This window comes from Micropterus dolomieu, linkage group LG03 (genome assembly GCF_021292245.1).
Source record: "Micropterus dolomieu isolate WLL.071019.BEF.003 ecotype Adirondacks linkage group LG03, ASM2129224v1, whole genome shotgun sequence".
Classification (NCBI taxonomy): Eukaryota; Metazoa; Chordata; class Actinopteri; order Centrarchiformes; family Centrarchidae; genus Micropterus; species Micropterus dolomieu.
In genome coordinates this window covers 34,973,397-34,997,078 of record NC_060152.1, presented here as the reverse complement: position 1 = coordinate 34,997,078, position 23,682 = coordinate 34,973,397, and the positions used below count along the sequence as shown (strand labels likewise).

Here is a 23,682-nt window from a genome sequence, read left to right as displayed (position 1 = left end):
AACGTGAATGAAATCACTCCAATCCTATTGGCTTGTTGCTAGAACGGTAAGGTGTGACGGAATAACCGGAGGAGTATAAAGCACACCTGTACACACTCATCATTAGCTTAAACTATGAAGCAGGCGCTTCAGGCGGGGAGAGAGGTGCGGCGGGCCGACGCAGTCTCTCGGTCCCCTTCTCGGGAACCAGGGTTACATACGTACCCCGAGACGTTCCCCTTCGAGGGAAATCGAACTGCGTCGGTTACGACACTATGGGAACGAGATACCCACTAAACCGTGCCGAAAACCCCGCCTGCCCCTGTGTGCAATAAAGTGGCACGACTAAGAGGAGAGCGCACGAGTGCCAGGTGCCGAAGGAAGGTCAAGACTGTAAAACCGAATGAATGTGTGCGGAGTGGCCCAGCCAGCCGCTAAACAAACAACCAAGGCAGAATGGCAGAGACCGGCGTGGAGGCGGCGCGTGGTGCTTAAGAAAAAACACACCTGTACATCTGGTTGCCGGACATGCTGGTAGACTTCTTCTTCAGGTAAGACACTGCTTGTAGGACTGGAGCTTTCTTCAAACAACATACAGAGCGCCTGCTGAATAGAAAAAAAGCTAATGATGAGTGTGTACAGGTGTGCTTTATACTCCTCCGGTTATTCCGTCACAGCTTACCGTTCTAGCAACAAGCCAATAGGATTGGAGTGATTTGACCCTCAGTGATTTGAGAACTCACCTGTCTGTCTGTGCACCTGAGAACTCACCTGAGAACACACCTGTCTGTCTGTGAGACAGACCTGATCCTGGTACTAAAGGTACTTTTGGTGGAAACGGGGCTATAATGAACGTTACGGATATCAGCCTCAGTCTTGTCTCTCAGGATGACGGACGGCCTTCAGATTATTCTGTAATTATTTAATAAATCTATGACGGAGAATATTTGTTAACGCGAGCCGCGGTGGGGTCACTATTGATCAGAAACATCTGACATCATTAAAAGAGTTACGGTGGAACCACGTGGAGAACATGACGACATCAGACCTTTCTGTTAGTGTCAGGTGTGAATGTGACGAAGGTTACGACCTCCTCATCATCCTCACACAGCTGCTGCTTCCGGGACTGCAGCGTTTATTCTGCAAGTTTCTGTTGATCCACAAACAGGAAACTGTTTTTACAAACCGAAGTAAATGTGAATGGAAACAGGAACAGCTGACAGCGAACAGGTGGAGATTCTGCTTTAAACCACTTTCCTCGACAGGAGCGCTCAGATATCTGCAGGCCATCCCATAAATACCCAGAATGCCTTGGGGAGGGGATCAGGTGTCCTGCAGACAGGTGGCAGCTCTTATTACACACACACACTCGGCCATCTGGTGATGTGTCTCCCACAGCAAAGTGTGTGTGTGTGGGGGGGGTCTTGCACGGTGATAGGTCAACCAGTGTTGTGCAGCGTGATGTCAGCACTGTCGTCCAATCACAAACATTAAGAGACTGAATCAGAATTTAAACCAGAATCGGCTTCATTACTTCACTAAGTCTGTTTACACATACAGTGAGTGTGACTCCAGTTTCTCTTGCTCTTAATGAACCGTAAATGTTTCTGACAACATGCTATCACATGCTAACACATGCTAACACATGCTAACAACAAATCAAGAATCTAATAAGCAGCGACGGGCAGAAATACATCAAAATGTATTTTAAAATGAGAAACCAAATAATTTTCAGTGCATCAAAAAAACCTACAGAATACAGCAGCCACGCAATGTTTCAAAATAAAAGTGCTGTATTAGCCTAACTAACCTTCCATCTACCAGCCTGTTTGATCGATCCATGACCCGAAACTGACTCAGCTGATTAACAGTTTGAGAGCAACATGTGATAAATCTCACATATAATCACGCAGAGGAAGGTTTGTTTTAAATTAACCAACAGTTTCATGTTTACCTAAAAGTTTGATCACCTCTGAAAGACTTTATTATTATTTTACTTTCAAACCGATAAACACACAGGCTGAAAGTAGCAGGCTAACGCTAACTGTGAGGGCTGCTAGTAGTTATAGAACATTACGTAAACTGTTAAACAATTTAGCTGCTAAAACAAACACCAAAACAGGAAGTGTTAAGAATCATAGAAATTTATGCTAAAAATGGATGGAATCTAGTCTGGATTAATTTTCTGTTCTGATCTCACTCACTGGGCAAATTACTGATAAGAACCAATCAGAGGCAGCGTTTATATGATGTCATCAGGTAGACTTCTCACACTGTATTTTACAGTATTTTTAAACTGCAAAATACAAAACACTGAAGTATTTTGAAACAAAATATGAAGCCATTTTCATGGAGCCTATCAAATACAAATGACTAAATCCTATTTCAAATACAAAACATGTTACATGCTAACACAAGCTAACTACAACTAAACTAATAAAAACAACAAGCTAAAACAAGCTAGCAGTTAACACCAAAACTAAAATGAAGAATCATTAAATTAACAAGCTACAACAAAATAAACCTGCTGCTAAAGGCTAACGCGAGGTCTCCTCTGTGTGATCCACAGACCCGTTTCCTCAGGACCACGTATGAAGCCAGAACACCTGGATTAAAACCCCACATGTGAACCTGTGTTTTGTGTGTTGCAGGTCCCGAACCTGGTCTTCCTGGCTGTGAGTCCGGAGGAGAAAGAGTCCTGGATCAACGTCCTGAATGCCGCCGTCACGCGAGCCAAAAACAGGATCCTGGATGAGGTACGGATCAGAGCCCAGTTTTTAAAGGCTACACCTGGTGTTATCATTTTTATTATTTTATTAATACCAACAACATGTCTGTGTTTGTTCGTGGGAGATGATGAAATCCTCCAATTTGAATCTAATCTTTGTTAATCAGCTGACACTATAGTCACCAACACCTGCATGCACCTGTCCTTCACCTGTCTGTTTGTTTAATGCAACTTGAGCTCTGCATTAAATCTGAGCCGTCTACATGTTTGGTTTCAGAAGGCAGTATTTCCTGTAACAGCTGTGTTTATTTCAGGGTGTCAGAGCTGCTGTCTGCTGGTTCAGTCAACAACCTTTTCCACCAGTCAATACTTTGATCAATACTCTGATCAATACCCGTTCTCTGACACACACATTATGTTCCCGGCTGAAAGAACCAGTGCCTCATCAGTGGTGTTCATCCAGGGAGTCCTGGAAAAGCCTTGAAATGCAATCTGAAATGAAAGTGTGTTTGTTCCAGACCCGCTCGTGTTTTACGTGTTAATAAAGGTTTGCTGCTTCTTTTCGCACCTGACGTGTTTGTGTCGTCGTCTCCAGGTGATCGTGGACGACTCGCAGCTGTCTCACCTGACTCGAGACCGAGTGAAGATTCCTCACAACCGCCGACTGCCGACCAGAGGTCACCTGCTGGCTGTGGTCAGTCTGCTGCTCCTCCTCCTTACTCTCCCCTATCAGAATCCCTTTCATCATAAAACATCATCACTTCATTTGAGATATTTGCTGAAATATATTAATAATAAAATGTGTAATAAATTAACACCTTCGTTGTACTTGTGAGGAAAGAAAGACGTCGTAGTTAGAGTTACAAGTCATAACTCAAACTGAAACCGATCTTGACTCAAGGTCCACTTGCGCGCTTGTTCTGGAGCTTTTGACTGAATCACATGGTCTTCATCAGCTGATGTTCACAGTTTATTTGTCTGAGTTCCTCACGTTGTAAAGAGTTCAACACAGAACAAACTCAAGGGGCCACTTAGTCCCTTGTTGTGGAGCTTTTGACTGTATTACATGGTCCTCCCAGTCCTCTAAAGTCCTATAAATAGAGCTGAACAGTGAGGGTCATGTTCTGTTTTGGGATTCTGATCCTTTGTGACCGTCTGATTTGGACTCACCACCAGCTACCAGACTGTGATAAGCTTGTTTCTGCTCCTGTAGAAGTCCGTGTGATATCAACATTGTTATAAGTAAAATATGTTTTAGTCATGATGTCATAGAGAAGTACTACACTACCCACAGTCCTCGGGTGTAACAGCATCGTCTCTGATTGGTGGAGCTCGCTGTTACTGTTGAAAATGTTTAAAACCCTCAAATGTCATGTTTGTTCCTGCTAGCACCTAACCGTACGAAGAAGCTAAACTATCGTTAGGTTGGAAGTCTTTGGAAATTTCATCATTTGCAATGGTTTATGGGAAAAGTAGTTCCTTCACTCAGTTAAATAATGATGTACACAGTTTTCAAACATTCTGTGGTCATGATTCATATCGTAGCTGGTTGGATCGGTTTAAGGCTCAATGCTCTTTAAATAAGGAGTTTTGGGAGAGTTCTGTTGAGCTCAACGATGTGAAGTTTGAACATCAAAGCAAAGTGATTTGCTGATGAAGAACATGTGTGATCCTTTCAAAAGGTTCCACAACAAGCAAGTAAAGAAAAAGTCTTTCATGCTTCAGATGGTGAAACCTGAGGACGACTTTAACCAGGTTTCATGTGTCGCTGCTCAGAATGTGGTCACAGGTGTGTGAAAGGTTTCTGTTTGACCTGTTGCACCTCCTCTCTGTCTGTTAGGCCTCCACCTCCTCCTCAGACGGGATGCTGACCCTGGATCTGATCCAGGAGGAGGAGGCTTTGTCTCCTCAGGGAGCCGACGGCTGCGACACCTTCAGGGTCGACGTGGACAAATCTCACAAGTCCCACCTCGGCCAGGACTGTGCCAGGTCAAAAACTGATGGCGATCTCTCTGCCAGAACCGCCGAGGCTTCTGGGAAATCCCAGAGCCTTCCACGTGAGGTGGCGGTGGTGTGGGAGCACACGGGGCCCGCCCAAACCCCCCAGGGTGGAAAACGCCTGACGACTGCAGAGAAAAACCGCTGCGCCTCGATGGACGAGATCCTGACGCACTCAGATTCTAAAGCTGCGAAGAACAAGACGTTGTCCTGTTCACCAGCGTCCACGCCAAGCGGCACGATGGCGCCAGTCAGCCAGCTGCAGGAGCTGATCAGCCAGAAGCTGGAGAAGACGGAGCGGCTGCTGAGGGAGGTGCGGGGGGAGGCCGGGGAGCGAGGGAAGATGAAGGGAAAGGAGTCGGCTGAAGGAGCGCGAGCTGAAGCCGAGAGACTCCTGAAGGAGGCGGTGGCGGCCTGGAGCCAGGCACAGGAAGTGCTGGAGGAGGTGAAGGAGCTGAGGGCATTGTACCGACAACTGGACTCCTCCTCCTCCCCCATCACCCCCTCCAACAGCACCAAACTAAACCCAGACTGCAAGAGCCCGAAGTGAGCCGCACGGTACTGAGTCGTTCTGGTAGGAACTGGTTTCGACCGCTCCAGTCCAGGTAACGCCACGACGCTGAACGCAGCGTCTGCTTCTGTTTGTCGGACTTGAGACGAAGCTGCTGGATCAACCACTTTTAAATTATTTGGAAAAATCAGGAGGGCCAGTCGGGAGGAACAAGCCCAGTCCGGCTGAATGACTCCGTGCACAAAGTAAACATCTTCCTCACAAAACCACAGTAGCATAAATTTAATTTTAACGTCCTTAAACACTTTTCCAGGTTTTGAAAATCCCATAAAGTCTCTTTTTTTTTGCACAAATAAAAACAAGGTACCTTTAAAAACAAAACTTGTCAAAGTGAACGAAAATGTGCCAAGACGAGAGTTCAGAGACGAGGAGAAACTCTGCGGGTACTTGATCATGTCACTTCTGTTCACATCCATCACTTTGGATCCTTTTTATTTTGCTTTTTGAATAATTTAACAACACCTGTTGGAGAAGTTCTAAACAGGATGAAGGTTTCTGCAGCTGGACATGAAGATGAGACAGCTGCCGAAGGAGGATGAATATTGTATGAAGGTGAATTAAAATAACTTTGGTGAATACCAATTTAGCCTATGTTAGCATACTAACATGCTGAGTTTAGCATTGTCATAGTGAGCAAGTTAACACGCTAGCGTTAGCACCACCGTGTCTCAGTACAGAGCTGCTAGCAGGGTTTCATTCTTCACAAGTTATTCTGTTACTTTTCACGTGAGAGTTTTTTGCTCGAACTCATGGTGTTTTACGTCGTAAGAAACTAGTTTGTTTGGAGCCGACTGAGACCTTAAAACCTACACAGCTGGGAAACCCAACCACTATGCACGCAGAGCGCAGACCCTGCAGCAGGAGACTGTCTGCAGCAGGTTCACCTCCTTCTGAATGTGAATGTTTTCTGAAACACCAGAGGCGACGACGAATCAACAGCCTCCAGTCGCAGCTGGAAACTCAGAGACTCAGGAATGTTTAAGAAGAACTGGACTGATTCTCACAATGTTTGAGTCCAACCCTCAAAAAAACTGAAACATCAGATCTCAGTCTTTGACTGAGCGTCTCGACAGATCAGGACCAGCTGCATCAAAGCCTGATTTATACTACTGCGTCGAATCTACGCCGTAGCCTGAGGCTCTAGCGTGACTTGCACCTCCCTAAAAATGTAACTACATGTCGAGGCGACGCACACCACAAGAACTGTGATTGGTCGGCTTGGTAGCATTTCTCCCAAGCCCACAAGAAATTTGATCCGTCTTTAACATTTAAAAAGTCTAGAAGAGCCACACGATTATCATTAAGTTAGCGAAAGGCTGAAACAGAAGTTAGCCTGCTCGGCCAGCAAAAGTCTACACAGTGGCAGAATAACGCTACTGCCAACTAGTGTTTTGGTGGTGTAATGGCAGAGTGATGCAGGCACCGACACACGTCTAAATGCGTGGCTACGTGCGTAGCTTACGCTGCGGGCTACGGCGTTGACTCGACGCAGAAGTTTAAATCAGGCTAACAAATCTAACAGCTCAAGAAAAAGTAAATCTAAAACTAAAGAACAAGTCAAACTAAAACTATGATTAAAAGACATAATATCAAATTAGAATAACAAATGATGAACATAAGAAAAACAGCTAATAAGCTAACAAGCACAATAGCTGTGCAGTTAACAACTGCACGCAAGCTAACTGATTTTAGCTGACTCATCACAGACAAATTCACACCTGTCGGCTGTTTTGCAGTCCTTCTCACCATGAACCTCTGTAGCCGATGAGCTAATCAAGCTAATTAGCTGGCATTAGCTAACTTATGCTGAGATGTACAAGAAACAGGGATGATGCTTGATACCAGCTAGCTAGGTCTGTCAATTAATCTGCAAGTATTTTCCCAATAAACTGATGAATCATTTAGTTTGAAATTAAAATTGTGAAACCCACGGTCACATCAACACAACAAGTTTTTGTTTTACTGATCATTTAACCCTGAACCCTGGATAGCTATAACATTTAACTAGCTAAGAGGCGGTACCTTGTTGTTAGCATCTGAACATCAGGAGGTGAGACCGACTGGGATCCAGCTGAGAGTGAAGTGAGACCAAGCTTGGGAAAAAAACACGTTGATAAATTAGAAGCAACATGTTAGCTTTGTAACTAACATCGGCTAGCAAGCTAATTTTAGCCGACTCATCATGGACACATCCAGTCTCGGTGGTTGTTTAATAAAGCAGTTTTCAAAACCCTGAACCCAAGAAGCCGATAAGCTAATGTTAGCTTGCTAATGTTAACGTAGCATTATGGCTATGGTTTTATAAATGTAGTGAACATGTACTAAGCTAATGCTAAACTGTTTAGGGCAGCAACTAACAATTAAAGGTTAATACCTCAACGTTTTGATTCTTAAAATGCTTTTTAACGCATCATTTAACCACAAGTACTTTAATTTGATAATTTCTAACATTTAATTCATATTTTTCTTCCAAAAGGTCCCGATCATGTTGAGACGAACGGTCATGAATCATTTCACAGTGACACTGAAGATAAAAGACATAAATGTTGTGTAACTTGATGAAATGAACTGGAAAACACGACTAAATGTTTTATTAGCTCTCTGAGCAGGTCACATGACTGTTTAACTGGAATCTAACGTTTGCACTGAAACTCAACCGCATACAATCAGAGTTTTACTGGGAAAAGTTTATTTTTTTAAACAAGTTTCTGACTTTTGTAGTTTGTTAAAGCTTCCTGGAGTTTAACGGGTTCTTGTTGGTAAATGAAGTATAAAAAAGGTGAAGGACGTCGCATTGAAGACGATGTCAAGGGACAAAAAACCCTCATCTTTATCTGGTTTTATTGATTCCACCACAGATTCAAGAACTCAATTTGAATTTTGGACCGAAAATAGGTTTTTAAAGTCTGTAAACTGAGAAGTGTTTCTGTAAATTAACATTTTAAAGTTGAATAACTAACAGAATGTCCTCCTGTTTCTGCTGTTTGAAAAGTTAAAAAGTCCCTGTGGAGTTCCTGTTAGAGCAGCAGTTCTTTAATGATGAAGGAAACAAACCGAACATGTTTGCTAGAAGAGAAACTCTGAATGTAAACAGAAATTTCACAGGAGCTTTAACGCAGCTCAATATTTAGTGATGCTCGCCGTTTCTTCCTGTTCTTATCGTTTGATCTTCCCTGTTTGTGTGATTATTAAATCTTGTTTCTGTGTCACCGAGCAGCAGCTGTAGCCTTAAACCCAGAGGGGATGATGGGAGATGTAGTCCAGTAGTGATGTAAGCTGATGCTGAGTTGTGATCAGTTCATGTGCTAAAATAAAACCTGTAAACTGAACCTGGATCATTAAACCGCCTCATTAAACTGTGTGTGCTGCTAGGCAACAGGAACACCTTCAGTTCACACCTGCACTCAGAAAAGACTCACCTGTGTGTTTGCAGACGCGTCAGTTAAAGCAGCTTTATGTAGGATCTTTAAAATCATTTCCACTACAGCTGAAGTACATTGGAGTCCCAGGCAGGACATTTATCATTAATAAACAACGGCGTAACGCTTTACGGCACCAACACGACTCTCCGGCGAGCTGTAAGAAGAAGCAACAAGAGTTTAATGTACAATGTGAGTTCTCTGGAAGAAGCCAGCTCGGTATCCTCACGGCCTGAAGAGCCTGAAGAAGAGGAGGAAGAGAGAGAAGCTGTAATGTTGCTTTAAATTAACAGTCTGCTTTCTAACCCGAAATAGTGCATCTGTTGGGGACTACTTTCTGCGGTGGATGAATCCACACCTGGGCTTCTCAGCAGCAGCTCGTTAGTGAAGCTGGTTAACAGGTTTATGAAACCAGTTTCACTCCCGTAACAAGAACTACATGTAAATAAAAACTAAATGTTGATTCATTAGCATTAAAACTTTGTAGTTACCAAAATACAGGCGTTATAAAATAAGTGGGCGGAGCCGCCGTGACGTCCCCCGTTGGTTTGTGGACTAGCGATCTGTAGCCTCCAGTGTGGCATTTTGGCCGTCGCCATCTCGTTTGTTTTGGAACCGGATGTGACCATATTTGGACAAGAGGGTGGAGCTAGCTAGCTTGGTTAGCAAGGTGCATCTGTAATTCACGTTAACTGTGATATTAGCATAATTAATTAAATTAATTTTAGTTAGCGATAAACGCACTCAGTGAAAAATGAGCAGCCGACTCCTGATGAGCTTTTTCAGCGGTGCTGGTTAAATGTTCACAGAGCAGCGGATACGAGTCCTGACTGACAGGTCGCCATGGTAGCGACTTGTCAATCAGCTTGTAGCCCCGCCCTAAAGCCTCCCCTGATTACATTCACTCATTTGGCTTTTATCCAAAGCGACTTACATTTCAGGAACAACATACAATCATCAACAGAGCATCAAATACAGATCTACAACTGACAATAAATACTAGTAAGAGCTCATAGTACATATCACATCAATGGGGTAGATACCGAGGGAAGGAAGTAAGAGTTCACAAAAAGTGCAATCAAAACAAAAAGTGCAATCAATACAAGATCATTGTAGGGGATAGAAGAAGAAGAGCACAGGAAGTGCATGTTGGAGGTTAGAGGTGTTATAAGAGGAAGTGTTCTCGGAAGAGATGAGTTTTCAAGAGCTTCTTGAAGTTAGAGAGAGACGCCCCTGCTCTGATGGCGTGCGGTAGCTCGTTCCACCATCGTGGTGTCACAGATGAGAACAGGGACTGGGATTGCTTTGTGTGAAGGGATGGCAGAGCCAGGCGGCGTTCGTTGGAGGAGCGTAGCGGCCGAGAAGGAACGTAAGTTTGTATTATGGAGTTTAGGTAGATGGGTGCAGACCCAGGAGTCACTCTGTATGCAGCATTAGTGACTTGAATTTGATACTGGAGGCCACGGGGAGCCAGTGGAGGTCACTGAGTAATGGAGTGACATGAGTCCTTTTGGGCTGATCAAAAACCAGACGCGCTCATGACACCCAAGTTTCTCACCAACTTGGTTGGAGTGATGGTTGAGGAGTCCATTTGTAGTTTAATGTTATGGTGGATAGAGCTGCTTCCTGGTCTCTGTTCCGCTAAATGGGACCATAATTTACTAAATGAACATCATGCTGTGTTGAAGAAGACTTGAAACTAGAACCTGAGACCAGAAACTCATCAGGAAAGTGTTTACTGAGGGAATAAATCAGCTGACAAGTAGAAACATTTTCTCACAGACTTCTATACAATCACACTTCTTTCTGCAGCCGCTGGAGTCGCCCCTGCTGGCCGCTAGAGAGGACGCAGGTTTAAGTCGCCCCCTGCTGGCCGCAGGTTTAAGGCGCCCCCTGGGCCGCAGGTTTAAGGCGCCCCCTGCTGGCCGCAGGTTTAAGGCGCCCCCTGCTGGCCGCAGGTTTAAGGCGCCCCCTGCTGGCCGCTAGAGAGGACGCAGGTTTAAGTCGCCCCCTGCTGGCCGCTAGAGGACGCAGGTTTAAGGTGCTTCAGGTTCAGACCCAGAGGTTCCTGCTTGGTCCACTCGAGACAAAGATATTGATCCCCAGAGAGGAAATACACGTTAGCAGTATAAGATAAATACTGCTAAATAAAATAACTACATGTCATTTAAAAGCTACATAAAGTACACACACCGTAGTACCTGAAATACTCTGCAGGCCTCAGTAGAACATATCTTCAGGTGAAAGCAGTCATGTTTGCTTCTCATGTAAAACACGATGCAAACTGAACCATCTGCTTTACATTTAACATCTGTTTGCACGGTGATGGATGGCGCCCGTTTGACCTGTGACATCATCATTTGTTTGTCCTGTGACATCATCATTTGTTTGTCAGGTGGAGTCTCTGCTCATCCAGACAAATCCAAGGAAAACTATTTGAATACATTTATTCATTTAGCTGACGCTTTCATCCAAATCGACTTACAATTGCTATCCATGTCAGAGGTTGCACGCCTCTGGAGCAGCGAGTGTCTCGCTCAGGGACACAATGGTGGATGCAGTTGATTGAACCCGGGTCTCTCACACTAAAGGCATGAGTCTTATCCACTGCACCACCACCACCAATACTCACACTGACATGCATTCACCTTAGATCTGAGACCCACAGGTGAGACCCACAGGTGAGACACACAGGTGAGGCTGGAACAGGGACCAGTCTCTGGTCAGTCCACTGAGTCTGAGCAGCAGTGATGATGTCACCGTGACATCATCAGGCCACGCCTTGCAGCTGGACTAACCAGGACGCAGCTGTGACGTCAGGGGGCGCTTCAGAAGAATGAGTTAAGTTTAAAGGTCCACTTACAAACTTCTTCCAGAACTTTCAACATGGTCTTCATCAGCCCGACACCGAGAAACAGGAAGTCAGAAAATGAAGTAAAGTACAAATACCACAAGGTAGAAATGATCTGGTACAAGTAAACTCTGTATGAAGTACTATCATAAAAAAATATACTGTAAGTACCAAAAGTAAAAGTACTCATTATGGTTTAGTTATTGTGTGTTCATCACTTTATTCTGCTGGTCTGTCTGACGACAATTTTATTTATTAGCGCCAAATCACAACAAGTTCTCTCACGTCTCTTTTCAGAAGAGAGATGATATTTACAGCTGCGGCAGGAGGCGGCAGAGAGGTGACGCATGCGGCCGTTTGATTGATTGATCGCTGTCGGGACGTAAAGACAATTTAACCCAACAAAGACCTGAATCTGTGAAAATGAAGACTCCAGTTCAGGAACCCGAAATTTACTTTGAAGTTTAACTCTTTCAGGACTGGAACTTCGTGTCGAGACACTTCAGCTGCGTTTCAAAAGGCTTTTTGCCTCAGGGAGGTTCTAACAGAGCTGGCTGAATCCTCTAAAAGCTGCTTCCTTTCTCACCTCCTTCAGCGCAGGGAACGCTGGAGCTCCTTTAGCACAGGAAAGGAGGTAACGCCGTCCCACAATTCCCTGCAGCAGCAACATTTAAAGCGACGCAGCGCTGGAGTTTCTCCACAGCAATACAGCAACAACAGAACGCCTTTTTTCTGCTTGAAATCATCGAATGATCTGAAACTAATGATTCTCCGTCGGATCCATCCAGTGAGGAATCGTCTTTTATATCCTTTTACCATCATAATAAATCCTATGTAGCCTAAATAAATGTTGGCAAAGCGCCATGCCAGGAAGCTCAACTTTTATTTAATTACCATTTAAATGGCTCAGTTTTCTACTACTATATTTTTCATTTCAGCCCTTTTTGTTTATTTATTATCCGTTTGTTGTAGTTTCCTTCAGTAACTTGTGGATCAATGTTCCCCGTGTTGGACAGGAAACCAGCGACACTCAGTTTGTCTCCGTTTCTTTCTTCCATGTTCCAAAGTGGTCACGATGACGTCACATGACCTCTGACCTGTGGTGTGACATCACTCCGAGTGCTGTGACCTCTGACCCCTGATGAGGTGACAGATGACTCTCAGCAGACGTTAGTTTTAATCTGTGTTGCAGGTGGAAACTAAATTTACTGAGAAAGAAAAGCTGAAAATAAATAAAACATTTAATAAGCAGATAAAACTGAACTGAAACAGGAAGAGACAGAAATCCAAATGAAACTCGTGTTCATGAGTTGACCTGCGGCGCCTCCATGTGGTGAAAACAGGAACTGTGTTTCTCTTTCAGGAGAAACAGGCCTGAGATCATTTTCTCCTGTAACTGATCAGCTGTTTGTACTGACATGAAGATCTCCACACTTTCACATGTACAAAACAATCGTGAAGAATGCACTATATATACACATAATATTAGAATTTGTCCGTTTTATCTCGAGTCCGAGATCAAGTAAATTTCATCCGTTAGTATAATTGATGTCAAATCTCTCCATATTGATACATTTTAAATAAATACAATATTTTGAAAAACCCTTCTCTAAATGGCCGTTGGGTATTTTATCACAAAAAAATCCATCTGACTCTCATCAACGTGCTGGAAAATGGATTTGTGTGATATGCAAATCAGCGCATATTTAATGAGGAAATACCTCATTTGCATGTAAAACTAATTCATAAAAAGCTTCTATTGATGTTTACATTCAGCTTGTGAAGTTTCTTTGTGATGAGAGGAAAGTCTGGTGTCTGACATGAAGACGCAGGAACTGATTCATCGATTATCAAAATAGTTGCCCTGGATTCAGGGTGAAGTCACACAGAGGAAACAGCTGATTAAAATTATCTGTTTTTATTGAAAAACTCGTTACAGCGACACGACCGGCACACGGGGTAAAAAAATAAAATCAACTCAGAGGAGGAGGAGGAGCTTCAGGTGGAACATTCAGGGTCGACAAGGACGACACGGCAGAAACCTACAGAGACCACTTCTATTTACACAGACCAGGACCCAGAGAGACCGGGCCGAGCCGGGCCGAGGAGCTGCAGACCGACAGGTGGGGGGCGGGGGGGCCTGACGCTATAGTAACAGTCCTTTATAAATAAAGACACAAATCTCACAGTCATCCAATCAGAGAGCTTTTAAATCACTTCTGGATTTTGGATCAATTTAGAAAAAAAGAAAAAGAAAGTCTCCATGGCAACAGCTGCTGAGGATCATGGGTACTGTAGTCTTTGAGACTGAGGGGGAAAAGGTGACTCGGACTGAACCTTAAAATCAGATCAATAATCAAACTAAAAGATCCGACACCTGAAACACCCGAGGAGGAAGAACCGACTGAAGTAAAAAGTACACCACCACAGACTGAACATACTGCGTTACAAGTAAAAGTACTCTGCAGAGGTACTTTCCTCTGTAGTGTAGTTGTACGTCGTCAAACGCTCCTGCAGGCACCTGTCTGACTCCGCCCACCTGCTGCTGAAACAGGAAGTTGAGCTGCTCAGCCAATCACTGCTGCCCGACAGATGAACGAGAACAAACTGACCTCAGATCAGAGAAAGATGTTCAGACGTCAGCGTGCAGTTCAGACAGAACCACTGTTAGCGACACTAGCATAGCCACAATGCTAATGTTGCTAAGTAACGTCCTGCGCAGGACGCTCAGACCCATGTTTGTCCCTTCTAAACGCGCCGCACACTGAACGCATCACGCGTGGACCACTCTGCTAACGCTGCTGCCGTCACCGTGCGGCGGTGTTTCAGTCACTATGGTAATTTAAGCAGTTCCGAGGTCGTTTTACTGAATGAAGCATCTGAATCTTTGTGGTAAGTATTACTGCACTCTGTACTTCAGTAAAAGTACTTCTAGTACTGTTAAACGTCTGTTTGTAAATAAAGTTTTCTGGCTGTCCCCGTTGTCCAATCACAACACAGAGACACAAACACTTCCTGTTCATCAGTACTGATCTGTTTCTGATCCTGAACCTGTCAGTCTGCAGCCGGCCGGCGGGGTCAGAGGTCACCGGAGGAGGAGGAGGAGGGGGAGGGGGAGGGGGGGGGGGGGGGGGAGGAGGGTCAGGTGTTACAGCGTGTGAAGGTGATCATTCATCATCGTCATCGTCACCTTCATCCTCTGCGTCTCTCTTCCTCTTCTCCCCCTGAACAGCTGCTCCGTCCACATCTGAGGACAAAACAACCACAGCGTCCCTTTAGCGGCGTTCCATCAGGTCACATGGTCTCCATCAGACCACGTGACCAAAGCCCCTGAACGGCTCCTGCCAGTTACAGGATCAATATCAGGACCGGTCTTCTGATCTTCACCCTGCAGCAGTTTAAAACACTAACCTCCATCTTCCTCTTCCTCCTCCTCCTCGTCCTCCTCCTCTTCAACATAGTCTCCATCATCTTCCTCATCCTGAGACGAAGAACAAACACGTCGGTGAAACGATACGACCCGTGGACGCCGTGTTAGACGTCACCTGCCGCAGACTCACCTGGATTCCCTCCTTCATCAGGTACGACAGGCCGACCTCGTCCTCGTCGCCTTCAGAGCCTTCCTCCTCATCCTCTTCTTCCTCATCGTCGTCATCTCCAGGTGGGCCGGCTTCGTCGTCATCGTCTGGAACAAACGTATGTCATTTTAGTTTCATTACAGCTGCAGGGAAAATATCAGCCGTTTCCTGACCTGCTGAAGCACCTGAACGCCCCACGGAGAGCAGCGTCTCTTAAATTAATTAGGAGGTAAAAATGTCAGGTGTGATCTTCTTCTTCTCTAGTGTCTTTGGTGTAAACACATCATGATTGAGACCTCACAAAGAGTAATCAAACTCTGTAATATCAAGTGCCAGAAATCCCCCAGGCTCTACAGCCCTGTCCCACATTTTAGTCATGAACTAAACTGAAAGCAGCGCCTACAGTGAAGCATCAGGTGTGAGCTCTGATTGGAGCAGAGCCTGATTCTGGATCAGCAGGAAGCTCCAGGTCTGAAAAGTGAAGCCGTGCGGAGGTACCCTAAAGCTTCAGTGTGTACGGTTTAGTGCCATCTAGTGGTGAGGGTTGTGAATTGCAACCAGCGGCTCACGGTGCATTCAGGTGCTCCTCTGATGGGCCCATTTCCTGAGTTGTGAAGTCGTTCTTCAGACTTCAGTGTGTTCATGTGCTCATAAGTCTGAACAACATGGACGCTGCTACAAAGACGTGTTGGATTAACATCATCAGAGCAAATTAATTTCTAAATCCAACAACGTATAGGCTGAAAACTGTCAACACCTGGTCCTACTGCTGCTGCTACTTCATATGTAACCAGCGCAATTCTGAAACGCACTCTGTAGAGCAGTTTGTTCGTTTTCAGCTATTGTAGAAACATGGCGGCTCAACATAGTGGCGTCCCTTTAAGAGGCCTCGCGGTGTCTGTAGACAGAAATGTCTCATTCTAAGGTGATAAAAACAGAACGGTTCATCATGTCACACCGCTGAGAACACAGGTATGGATCTTAGTTTGTAGAACCTCCTGAATGTTCCACACTGGACCTTTTAACCTGCGTCCTCTCCAGCGGCCAGCAGGGGGCGCCTTAAACCTGCGTCCTCTCTAGCGGCCAGCAGGGGGCGCCTTAAACCTGCGTCCTCTCTAGCGGCCAGCAGGGGGCGCCTTAAACCTGCGTCCTCTCTAGCGGCCAGCAGGGGGCGCCTTAAACCTGCGTCCTCTAGCGGCCAGCAGGGGGCGACTTAAAGCTTCATTTAGTAAATTATGGTCCCATTTAGAGGAACAGAGACCAGGAAGCAGGGGAGGCTTTAGGGCGGGGCTACAAGCTGATTGGCGACCTGTCAATCAGGATAGAGGCGACTCGTATCCGCTGCTCTGTGAACGTTTAACCAGCGCCGCTGAAAAAGCTCATCAGGAGTCGGCTGCTCATTTTTCACTGAGTGCGTTTTGTTTTCAGCCTGTTTGTCGCTAGCTAAAATTAGCATCCCAGCTAATATGACAGCTAACGTGAACTACAGATGCAGCAAGCTAACCAAGCTAGCTAGCTCCACCCTCTCGTCCAAATATGGTCACGTCTGGTTCTAAAGAACAAAAATGGCGACGGCCAAAATGCCAAACTGGAAAGTTCAGAACGGTGGACCAGAAACCAACCGGGGACGTCACGGCGGCTCCGCCCGCCTCTATTCTACCCACCCTGACTTCTGTCCCTACAGGTCACTAATGTCACGGCTGCATCTCAGGAACGTGTTGGTTGTGAAAATGAATTGTGAGCAGCCCTGAGGTTGCACGTGGAGGCGGCTCGAGTCTCACCGTTGTCGGCCTCCGAGTCGGGCACCTCGTTGTCTTCCTGGTCGTACCCGTCCAGATAGGTGAGCTGAGGCAGCAGCTCGAAGACGCCCTCCCTGTAGTCGTCCAGCGTGGACACTTCACAGCTGTACAGGTCCAGGCTCTTCAGGTTCTTCAGGTTTTGCTGCAGACGAGAGAGAATCGGTGAAACCAGAGGACGACATTCACTGCCACTCAGTCGCTAAGCCAGGTGTGAATGGGTCACATCTGGTTTATCTCATGACTTTAAAACTCAGGCCTGAGACATCGAGTGCCGATCAGACAGCTGCAGATGTTAAACTCACAGGTTCTGATCACCTGATCCTCAGCTGGTGAGCCAACATCATGTTCCAGAGATACGCTGGATTTAAGTTCAGTGTGTACTTCCTGCAGCGTGTGTGCTCGAGTGTTGAAACAAATGTTGTCCAAAACCAAACCCATGTAAAAAATGTAAAAATGAAATGCAGTACTCCATGAAACGAACAGAGTCTGGAGAGACCAGCTTATTAAGACGCCATCTTATTGGTGGCGTCTGAGGAAACAGCTGATGTAGTAAACAAACCTACCAGAACCTCGATGCTGCTCAGCTCCTTGATCTTGTTCCCGCTCAGGTTCAGGTTCGTCAGGTTGGGACACTTCTCTGCCAGCGTGTCCAGACCTCCTGAGATGGTGTTATCACTCAGCTCCAGCTGCAACACACACACACACACACACCCCTGTTGGTACGCACACACCTGTGTTTCCCACAGGATTTTGAGAGACTATGGTGGGTGGACATCGACCCTCGAGGGGGGGCCGGGGTCAAGCCCCCCCTGAAGAAAAACGTTTGCATTTTAAAGTTAAGTGCATTAATTTGGTGACTTTAAAAGCAAAATAAAGAGGCCAGAATCAAAGAATAATTTGTAAGTAATTTCCCAAACATTTTATTGTACTTTTAATAAACACTTGTAACATGTTTGATACTTCCTGTAAATATAATCCAATTAATTTTATTTCTTTATGAGGACAGCACACATTAATCTACATAACTGTAAATGTGCCCGTGTTAGTCGACACATTTTGCTTTTCCACATTTTATGACTCGTCTACAGTGTTAGTGTTGGATGTTCATGCTCAACGTGGCCAAAGCTTCAAGTAATGAGGTTCAACTATTTAAAAGAAATCCCTGTGAGCAGAAATCTCAAGTTTCCTCCTGTTCTGAACGTTTTCAGCCGCTGTTCCACATATGGTCATGTGCTCCCACACTAACGGCACGGCAACGCTCAGGGTGTTTCTCAAAACCAAGAATGCAAAGAACAGACTTGTGTTCTTGGGGAAAACGTTCTTGCTAGTCGTTCATGGAAGAATGAACTTGCAACGTCGCGAGCGCGCAGAACGCCGCTGACGGTTTGAGACGTGCGTTCTTGTTGATATTGAGCAATACCCCCAGCGCAGAGGCCGCCTGCATCGCTCTGATTATTATAACCAGGCTTCATCCCCCAAAACTAAAAGCTCAGAATCGGGTTTATTGTAGGTTTGAACTTACCAAGATATATTTGCACATAAAAAAATAATTATATAAAATAAAAGCAAATAGTCTGACCACAACTCTACTGTACACTAACAATGTAATGTCTAATATTATAATATTAATAATGATGATGATAATAAAGATTAGCTCACACACTTTAGTATAAAAATGACTGTTAGTCACATGAACACATCTCTGATAGATATGTGATATATGGACTAGCTAACACTGAGCTCTAGGAAACAAACTTCGGTATTTATGATTTCATATCGAGCTCTGACATGGAAAATACGAACAAAGATGAAATGTACACGATCTGTGGTTGATGGACTGCAGCGAACGGTGTTTTAGTAATCAAGTATTCTACAGATTGTTCATTGAATCATCGTTTAAGAAGTACTTTTGCTTGCCGCCGGCGGACAACAACAAACGCACATATATATATATATATATATATATATATATATATATATATAATTACAGAGATGTTTTCTTTAACTGAAATAATCCCATAGTTTGGACACCTTTCCTATTTTCTCTCTCTTCCTTTACTTTGCAAACAGCGGCATCATAATCACGTCGTGTTCACACGGCGTAAGCGTGATGTGCGACAGTAATAAATGTGTAGTTTGTGCTTTTTAGTGAATCGATTTAATCGTTTCAGCCCTAATGGCCTTGATATAAAACATGACAAAGAATGTTATATACACACTTTTTAAGATTGTTTTGTATATTTAATGAAAATATGGTGATAAAAATTAACTTGAAATCTGAAAATTAAAGTGATTAAAGCAAAACAGAAAATCATTTTGGACTGTGGTGTCTCTGCTTAAGACTCATCTGTATTGTTGTAATTGTGCACGAGGTCACAGCATTTACTGGTATAACAACTGGGGTGGTGATGGCGCAGTGGATTAGACACATGCCTTTGTTGTTGGAGTCCCGTGTTCATGTAACACTCCAGAGGCGTGCGACCGCTCACATAAATAGATATTGTAAGTCGCTTTGGATAAAAGCTTCAGCTAAATGAATTATTATTCAATAATATATAATGATGTAACATCTTTAATGCACATCTGATATGGTTTTCATGTTTCATCAGGTATCGGCTGTTATTTTAATGTTTGCGTGAACAAAAAGTTCTTTTTATTTGTGCTTTTCAATATAAACTTGGTGAAATGTGTGTTTTGATCATTTCAGCACATTCTAACATCTAACTCTGATCTTTTTGGTCACTTTAACCGTGTAACGTTTCATCTGTAAACCACAACGTGTGAAAAACCGGAGGAAGCAGTGAACAGTAAAAACCTTTATTAAACCGTGTTGCATTGTGGGAAACAGCAAGTGTGGGACTGACCTTGCGTAGTTTGGGCAGCGAGGGCAGTTTGGAGAGCGAGGCAAGGCCGACGTTCACCATGCTGAGGATCTCCAGCCCCGTGTACTCATCCGTCAGGCTTTCGACCTCCCCGTCACTGGAGCGACAGTTATCCACCACCAGCGCCACCACCTGACCACGGCGACAAGAGACCGTGTGACCACAGCAGCAACAACAAGAGACCATGTGACCCCCTCACCCAGCAGGGCAGCTTCAGTCAGGGTGTTGAGTTCACAGTTTAAACCTGCTTCAGGTAATGAGCCTGAGCGATCAATCAGCTGATCCATGTGTAAGGACATACAGCTGATCAGTGGCAAGAAACTCAAGGTGTGTTTGGTCCGTCAGAGGGGGAGAAAGATTTGTCTTCACGCTGTAAAGAGTCTCATCTGATGGGAAATGTTCACGTTCAGTAGATTAGTGATTAACACATCAGTCAGCTGCAGGTTGGTTTGTGACCCTGAAGTCCTGAAAGTGAGAAACTTCACTGTCAGAGCTGCAACATTAACAGCAAATTAATCAGGGAACTGGTGCTTCCAGCCTCACAAAAGGTTTGATGGTTTACAAATCTTTACTGTGACTTAAATTGTGCATCAAGACCTCATCAGACCAGGTCTACAGGAAACACTGCAACACCTGACAAACCTGGACTGGAACCAGAGACGGTTAGAAAACCACACGACACCAAGTCTGGTTAAAAAACCACTGAACTTCAGACTCAGATGGTTTTTAACAGTCCACATCTGTACAAAGTATTTACTGAACATGTTCTTTCAGTACCAACAGGTGAACACCTGCCGGTCAGGACACCGCGAGCCTTCCCGGGTAATTATTACAGTGATGTTGACATCGCTTCGTCAACCAAACTGGATCATCTGAGGATTGAATCGTTCCGCCGGGTCCCTTCAAACAAACCCTCAGACCGGCTGTAACGTTGCATCTCGTATTTCTTCAGGTGATTCAATGTGATTTCAGAACCGTCGCGTGCAGCAGCGTCACGATCTGAACCACCGTTAATAACGGCACCACAACACAGCAGAGGGGGCGGGAGCAGCACGGAGTTTACTCTAAATGAAGGACTGTTGTTGGTTCAAGTGTGGGCCGAAATGTCCGCCAGCACCTGAACAACTGTAAAATGTTCGAACTCGTGCTCGGGCAGAGAATAAATCTGGCTTGTGACCCAGTAAATGTCTAAGTTGGAGATTTAAGAATGGAGTCTGGCTTGACGCGCCATCAGATTACGAGCATCGTGGATAACCAACTCTTTAACAGCGAAGGTTAAAATGGTAGCTGCTCGGCCGCGCGCGGAACCAGGCGGGTTTAAACAAACAGAAGCCAGACTAACACGCGCAGGTGTATTTACCGTTAACTACCGAGTCCCGGCGCCGAGCCTCGGCTAACTAACCCCGGCCAGCGGGCTGTTGAGAGGGCTGGGCGCTCGCCAGGTTAGCCTGTTAGCCCGTGTGCTAGCTGCAGGACGCTCGCGCGGAGCTCCGGGGAGTCCCCGCGAGCGGGCGAGAAGTCAGGGCGCGAGAGGCAGCCTGTCCGCGGCGGGAACGTGCGGAGGACTTTCCTCCATGATGGAGCTGCGGGAAGTTGTTTTCTGGGTCAAAATGTCGGAAGAGATAATTGAACAGGTTCAGCGGAGTCCTCGACCTGAATGTTTTCAGCACCGTCACGTCGCTCGAGCCTCCATCCTCCTTCACCCGTCTCTCCTCCTGGAAATAAATAAATTAAAGTGTGTTGTAGTTACACACCTCAGCGGGTTTTCTGTTCCTCAGCTCCAGGCTGATCCTCTTCTTCATGTCCATGCTGAGGCCCGAACAGAGGGCAGAGAAACAAAGTACAACAAAGGAAAACTGAAAATAAAACACGGCTCGCTGCTCGTCCTTCTCCAGCAGATACCAGCGGATAACTAAACCTCCATGTTCGCTCGCGCCCGACCTCCGCTGGAGACCACGCCCCCGCCGTGCTGAATATTCATGTATGTTCAGATTCTGCTCTCCTATTGGTCCGCTGATACGCCATTCACCGAGTTCCTGCCCCGGCATCTTATTATGCAAGACTCTTCCCTTTGATTGGTTAGAATTATAAAGGCGGTACTTCCTTGTAACCAATCAGAAGGCGAAGATGAAACATTTAAACTTTACATACTTCCACTCTTTGTCTTAATTGGCGCCATATTTCACTGATACCTTCAAGTTTTTCATTAATAAAACACACAAAACAACAAGTATTGTACACACATGTATATATTATCTTTTACTCCTGCTTCAGCTGTAAACTATTTACATCATTTAAAACACACCTACCTGCTGTTTATCGCATGTATATAAAAATATCTGCACAAAAATATTTATTCCTGCATCCTGCTCCATCACACTAATGTTTCACTGTCTACAAATTTCCTTGGTTTTGTATATATACACAAACAAAGATATAGTTTGTATACAGAGTTAAATGAACACAGACCTGCCAACAAAAGTGATTCTGATTCTATGTGCACCTTTTATTTAAACAAACGGATCATTATTTTTGCACTCAGGTTGTTGATATTCACTTAATTAATAATAATAATTTTATTTATCCCTTATGCCTCATTCATATTTAATGTATGTAAATGTAATCCATATAGCATTAGCGCCTTTCTAGTGTTTTTGACCTCTCAAAGCACTTTTACACTACATCTAACATTCATTCATACTCTCAGCCAAGCCGCCAGGGGCAATTCGTGGTTCAGTATCTTGCCCAAGGACACTTCGACATGCAACCAGGGGGAGCCAGGGATTGAACTGCCGATCTTCTGATGAACAGCTAACCCGCTCTACCTCCTGAGCCACAGCCTGCTGAACCCTGCTATAAACATATTAAATATTTATATTATTACATAACTACCAACTATTAATTCCTTTTTAATATCATTTTAGAATTAAATCTTTCAAAGAGAGAGAGAGCGAGCAGAGGCCAGAAACGCCAAAATTGACTCCATTTGGCCATTTCAACATTTTTTTTGTCATTTTTTAATCAAAGTATTTGCTGTAAACTGTGTATTTTAAACAAGACATCATCAAACAGGAAAACAACATTCAACTTGTTCTTTTATTTATGTTTAAAGATAATGACTTAAATTCTAGTAGTGAAAAGAACAAGACAGTTCATATTTTTTGAGAAAAATAATAAAGTTAAGAGGAAGTAAAGAGAATAAAGTCAAAGTAAAAATTCAGAAAATAAAATTAAGATTCTGAGGAAAAACTTAAAATTCAGAGAGTAAATAAAAACGATATTTGAGTTGACTGAGCTGCTGATGGAGCTTCAGGAACCAAAAGGAAAACAGAGACACGGCTGAAAGATTCATTTTTAATAAACAGCAGACGTTACAGTTATAGACCCTTTCAGTATAAAAGCATTAAAAACAAAAAGCTGAGAGAAAAACCTGATGACAGAATAAATAATCCAAATCACAAAGTAAACAGGAAACGATGTCATCCAGAGCAGGAGATGGATCTTTGGTAGATAATAACAATAAATAATCAATAGACTTTCAGCATCCTGTTGAAGCGGGAAATGTGACGGCTGGTCGTTTCCGGATGTTAAAGGGTCAGTTCACCCAAACCGCAGACACAGCAGGTACTGATCCAGAAAAGTTTTATAAATACCTGACAGACTGTCCTAAAGGGAAAATAAGAGGGGGCCCAGAACCGGCCCCTGAGGAACTCCACGGGTCAAACAGCACAAACACACACAGTTAATGTGGCACCAACTCATCTGTGTGAACCAGTGATACTGAACCGGCCCGGTGACCCATTCAGCTGAAATGGGCCCCGGGCTCCAAAGGGCCCTAACTGACTGAATAATTCACCCACTGTTAAAATCACCGACT

At 44.5% G+C, this 23,682-nt stretch overlaps 3 protein-coding genes across 6 annotated transcripts in view; 1 reads left to right on the top strand and 2 right to left on the bottom strand.

Moving 5' to 3' along the window:
• The window catches only part of plekho1b (pleckstrin homology domain containing, family O member 1b), a 29,567-nt gene extending 20,962 nt beyond the window's left edge, over positions 1-8,605 (top strand). For 2 of the 3 annotated variants that reach the window (XM_046043885.1, XM_046043886.1), the window contains 3 exons: positions 2,631-2,735; positions 3,303-3,401; positions 4,548-8,605. In XM_046043885.1, the coding sequence (XP_045899841.1) occupies positions 2,631-2,735; positions 3,303-3,401; positions 4,548-5,255 (912 nt within the window). In that variant the 3' untranslated portion in view covers positions 5,256-8,605. The remainder of the gene's footprint in view (positions 1-2,630; positions 2,736-3,302; positions 3,402-4,547) is intronic. The other variant, XR_006824326.1, reaches the window with a different exon arrangement.
• A 4,843-nt stretch (positions 8,606-13,448) lies between these two features.
• LOC123967694 (acidic leucine-rich nuclear phosphoprotein 32 family member E-like) lies at positions 13,449-21,740 on the bottom strand. 2 transcript variants are annotated; one of them, XM_046043879.1, is made up of 7 exons: positions 21,560-21,740; positions 19,788-19,937; positions 17,487-17,609; positions 16,906-17,065; positions 15,107-15,231; positions 14,958-15,027; positions 13,449-14,793 (listed from the first exon to the last, which is right to left on the bottom strand). In XM_046043879.1, the coding sequence occupies exons 1-7, from the start codon at positions 21,611-21,613 to the stop codon at positions 14,714-14,716; spliced, it is 762 nt and encodes a 253-aa protein (XP_045899835.1). In that variant the 5' UTR covers positions 21,614-21,740; the 3' UTR covers positions 13,449-14,713. The 2 variants fall into 2 exon arrangements, with proteins under 2 accessions (XP_045899835.1, XP_045899836.1); XM_046043880.1 differs by lacking the exon at positions 21,560-21,740 and adding an exon at positions 21,166-21,311.
• Positions 21,741-23,145: 1,405 nt separating this feature from the next.
• Positions 23,146-23,682, bottom strand: part of LOC123967693 (mothers against decapentaplegic homolog 4-like) — a 20,795-nt gene continuing 20,258 nt past the window's right edge. The window contains exon 14 of the mRNA XM_046043878.1: positions 23,146-23,458. The gene's annotated coding sequence lies outside the window, so the exon portion shown is untranslated. The remainder of the gene's footprint in view (positions 23,459-23,682) is intronic.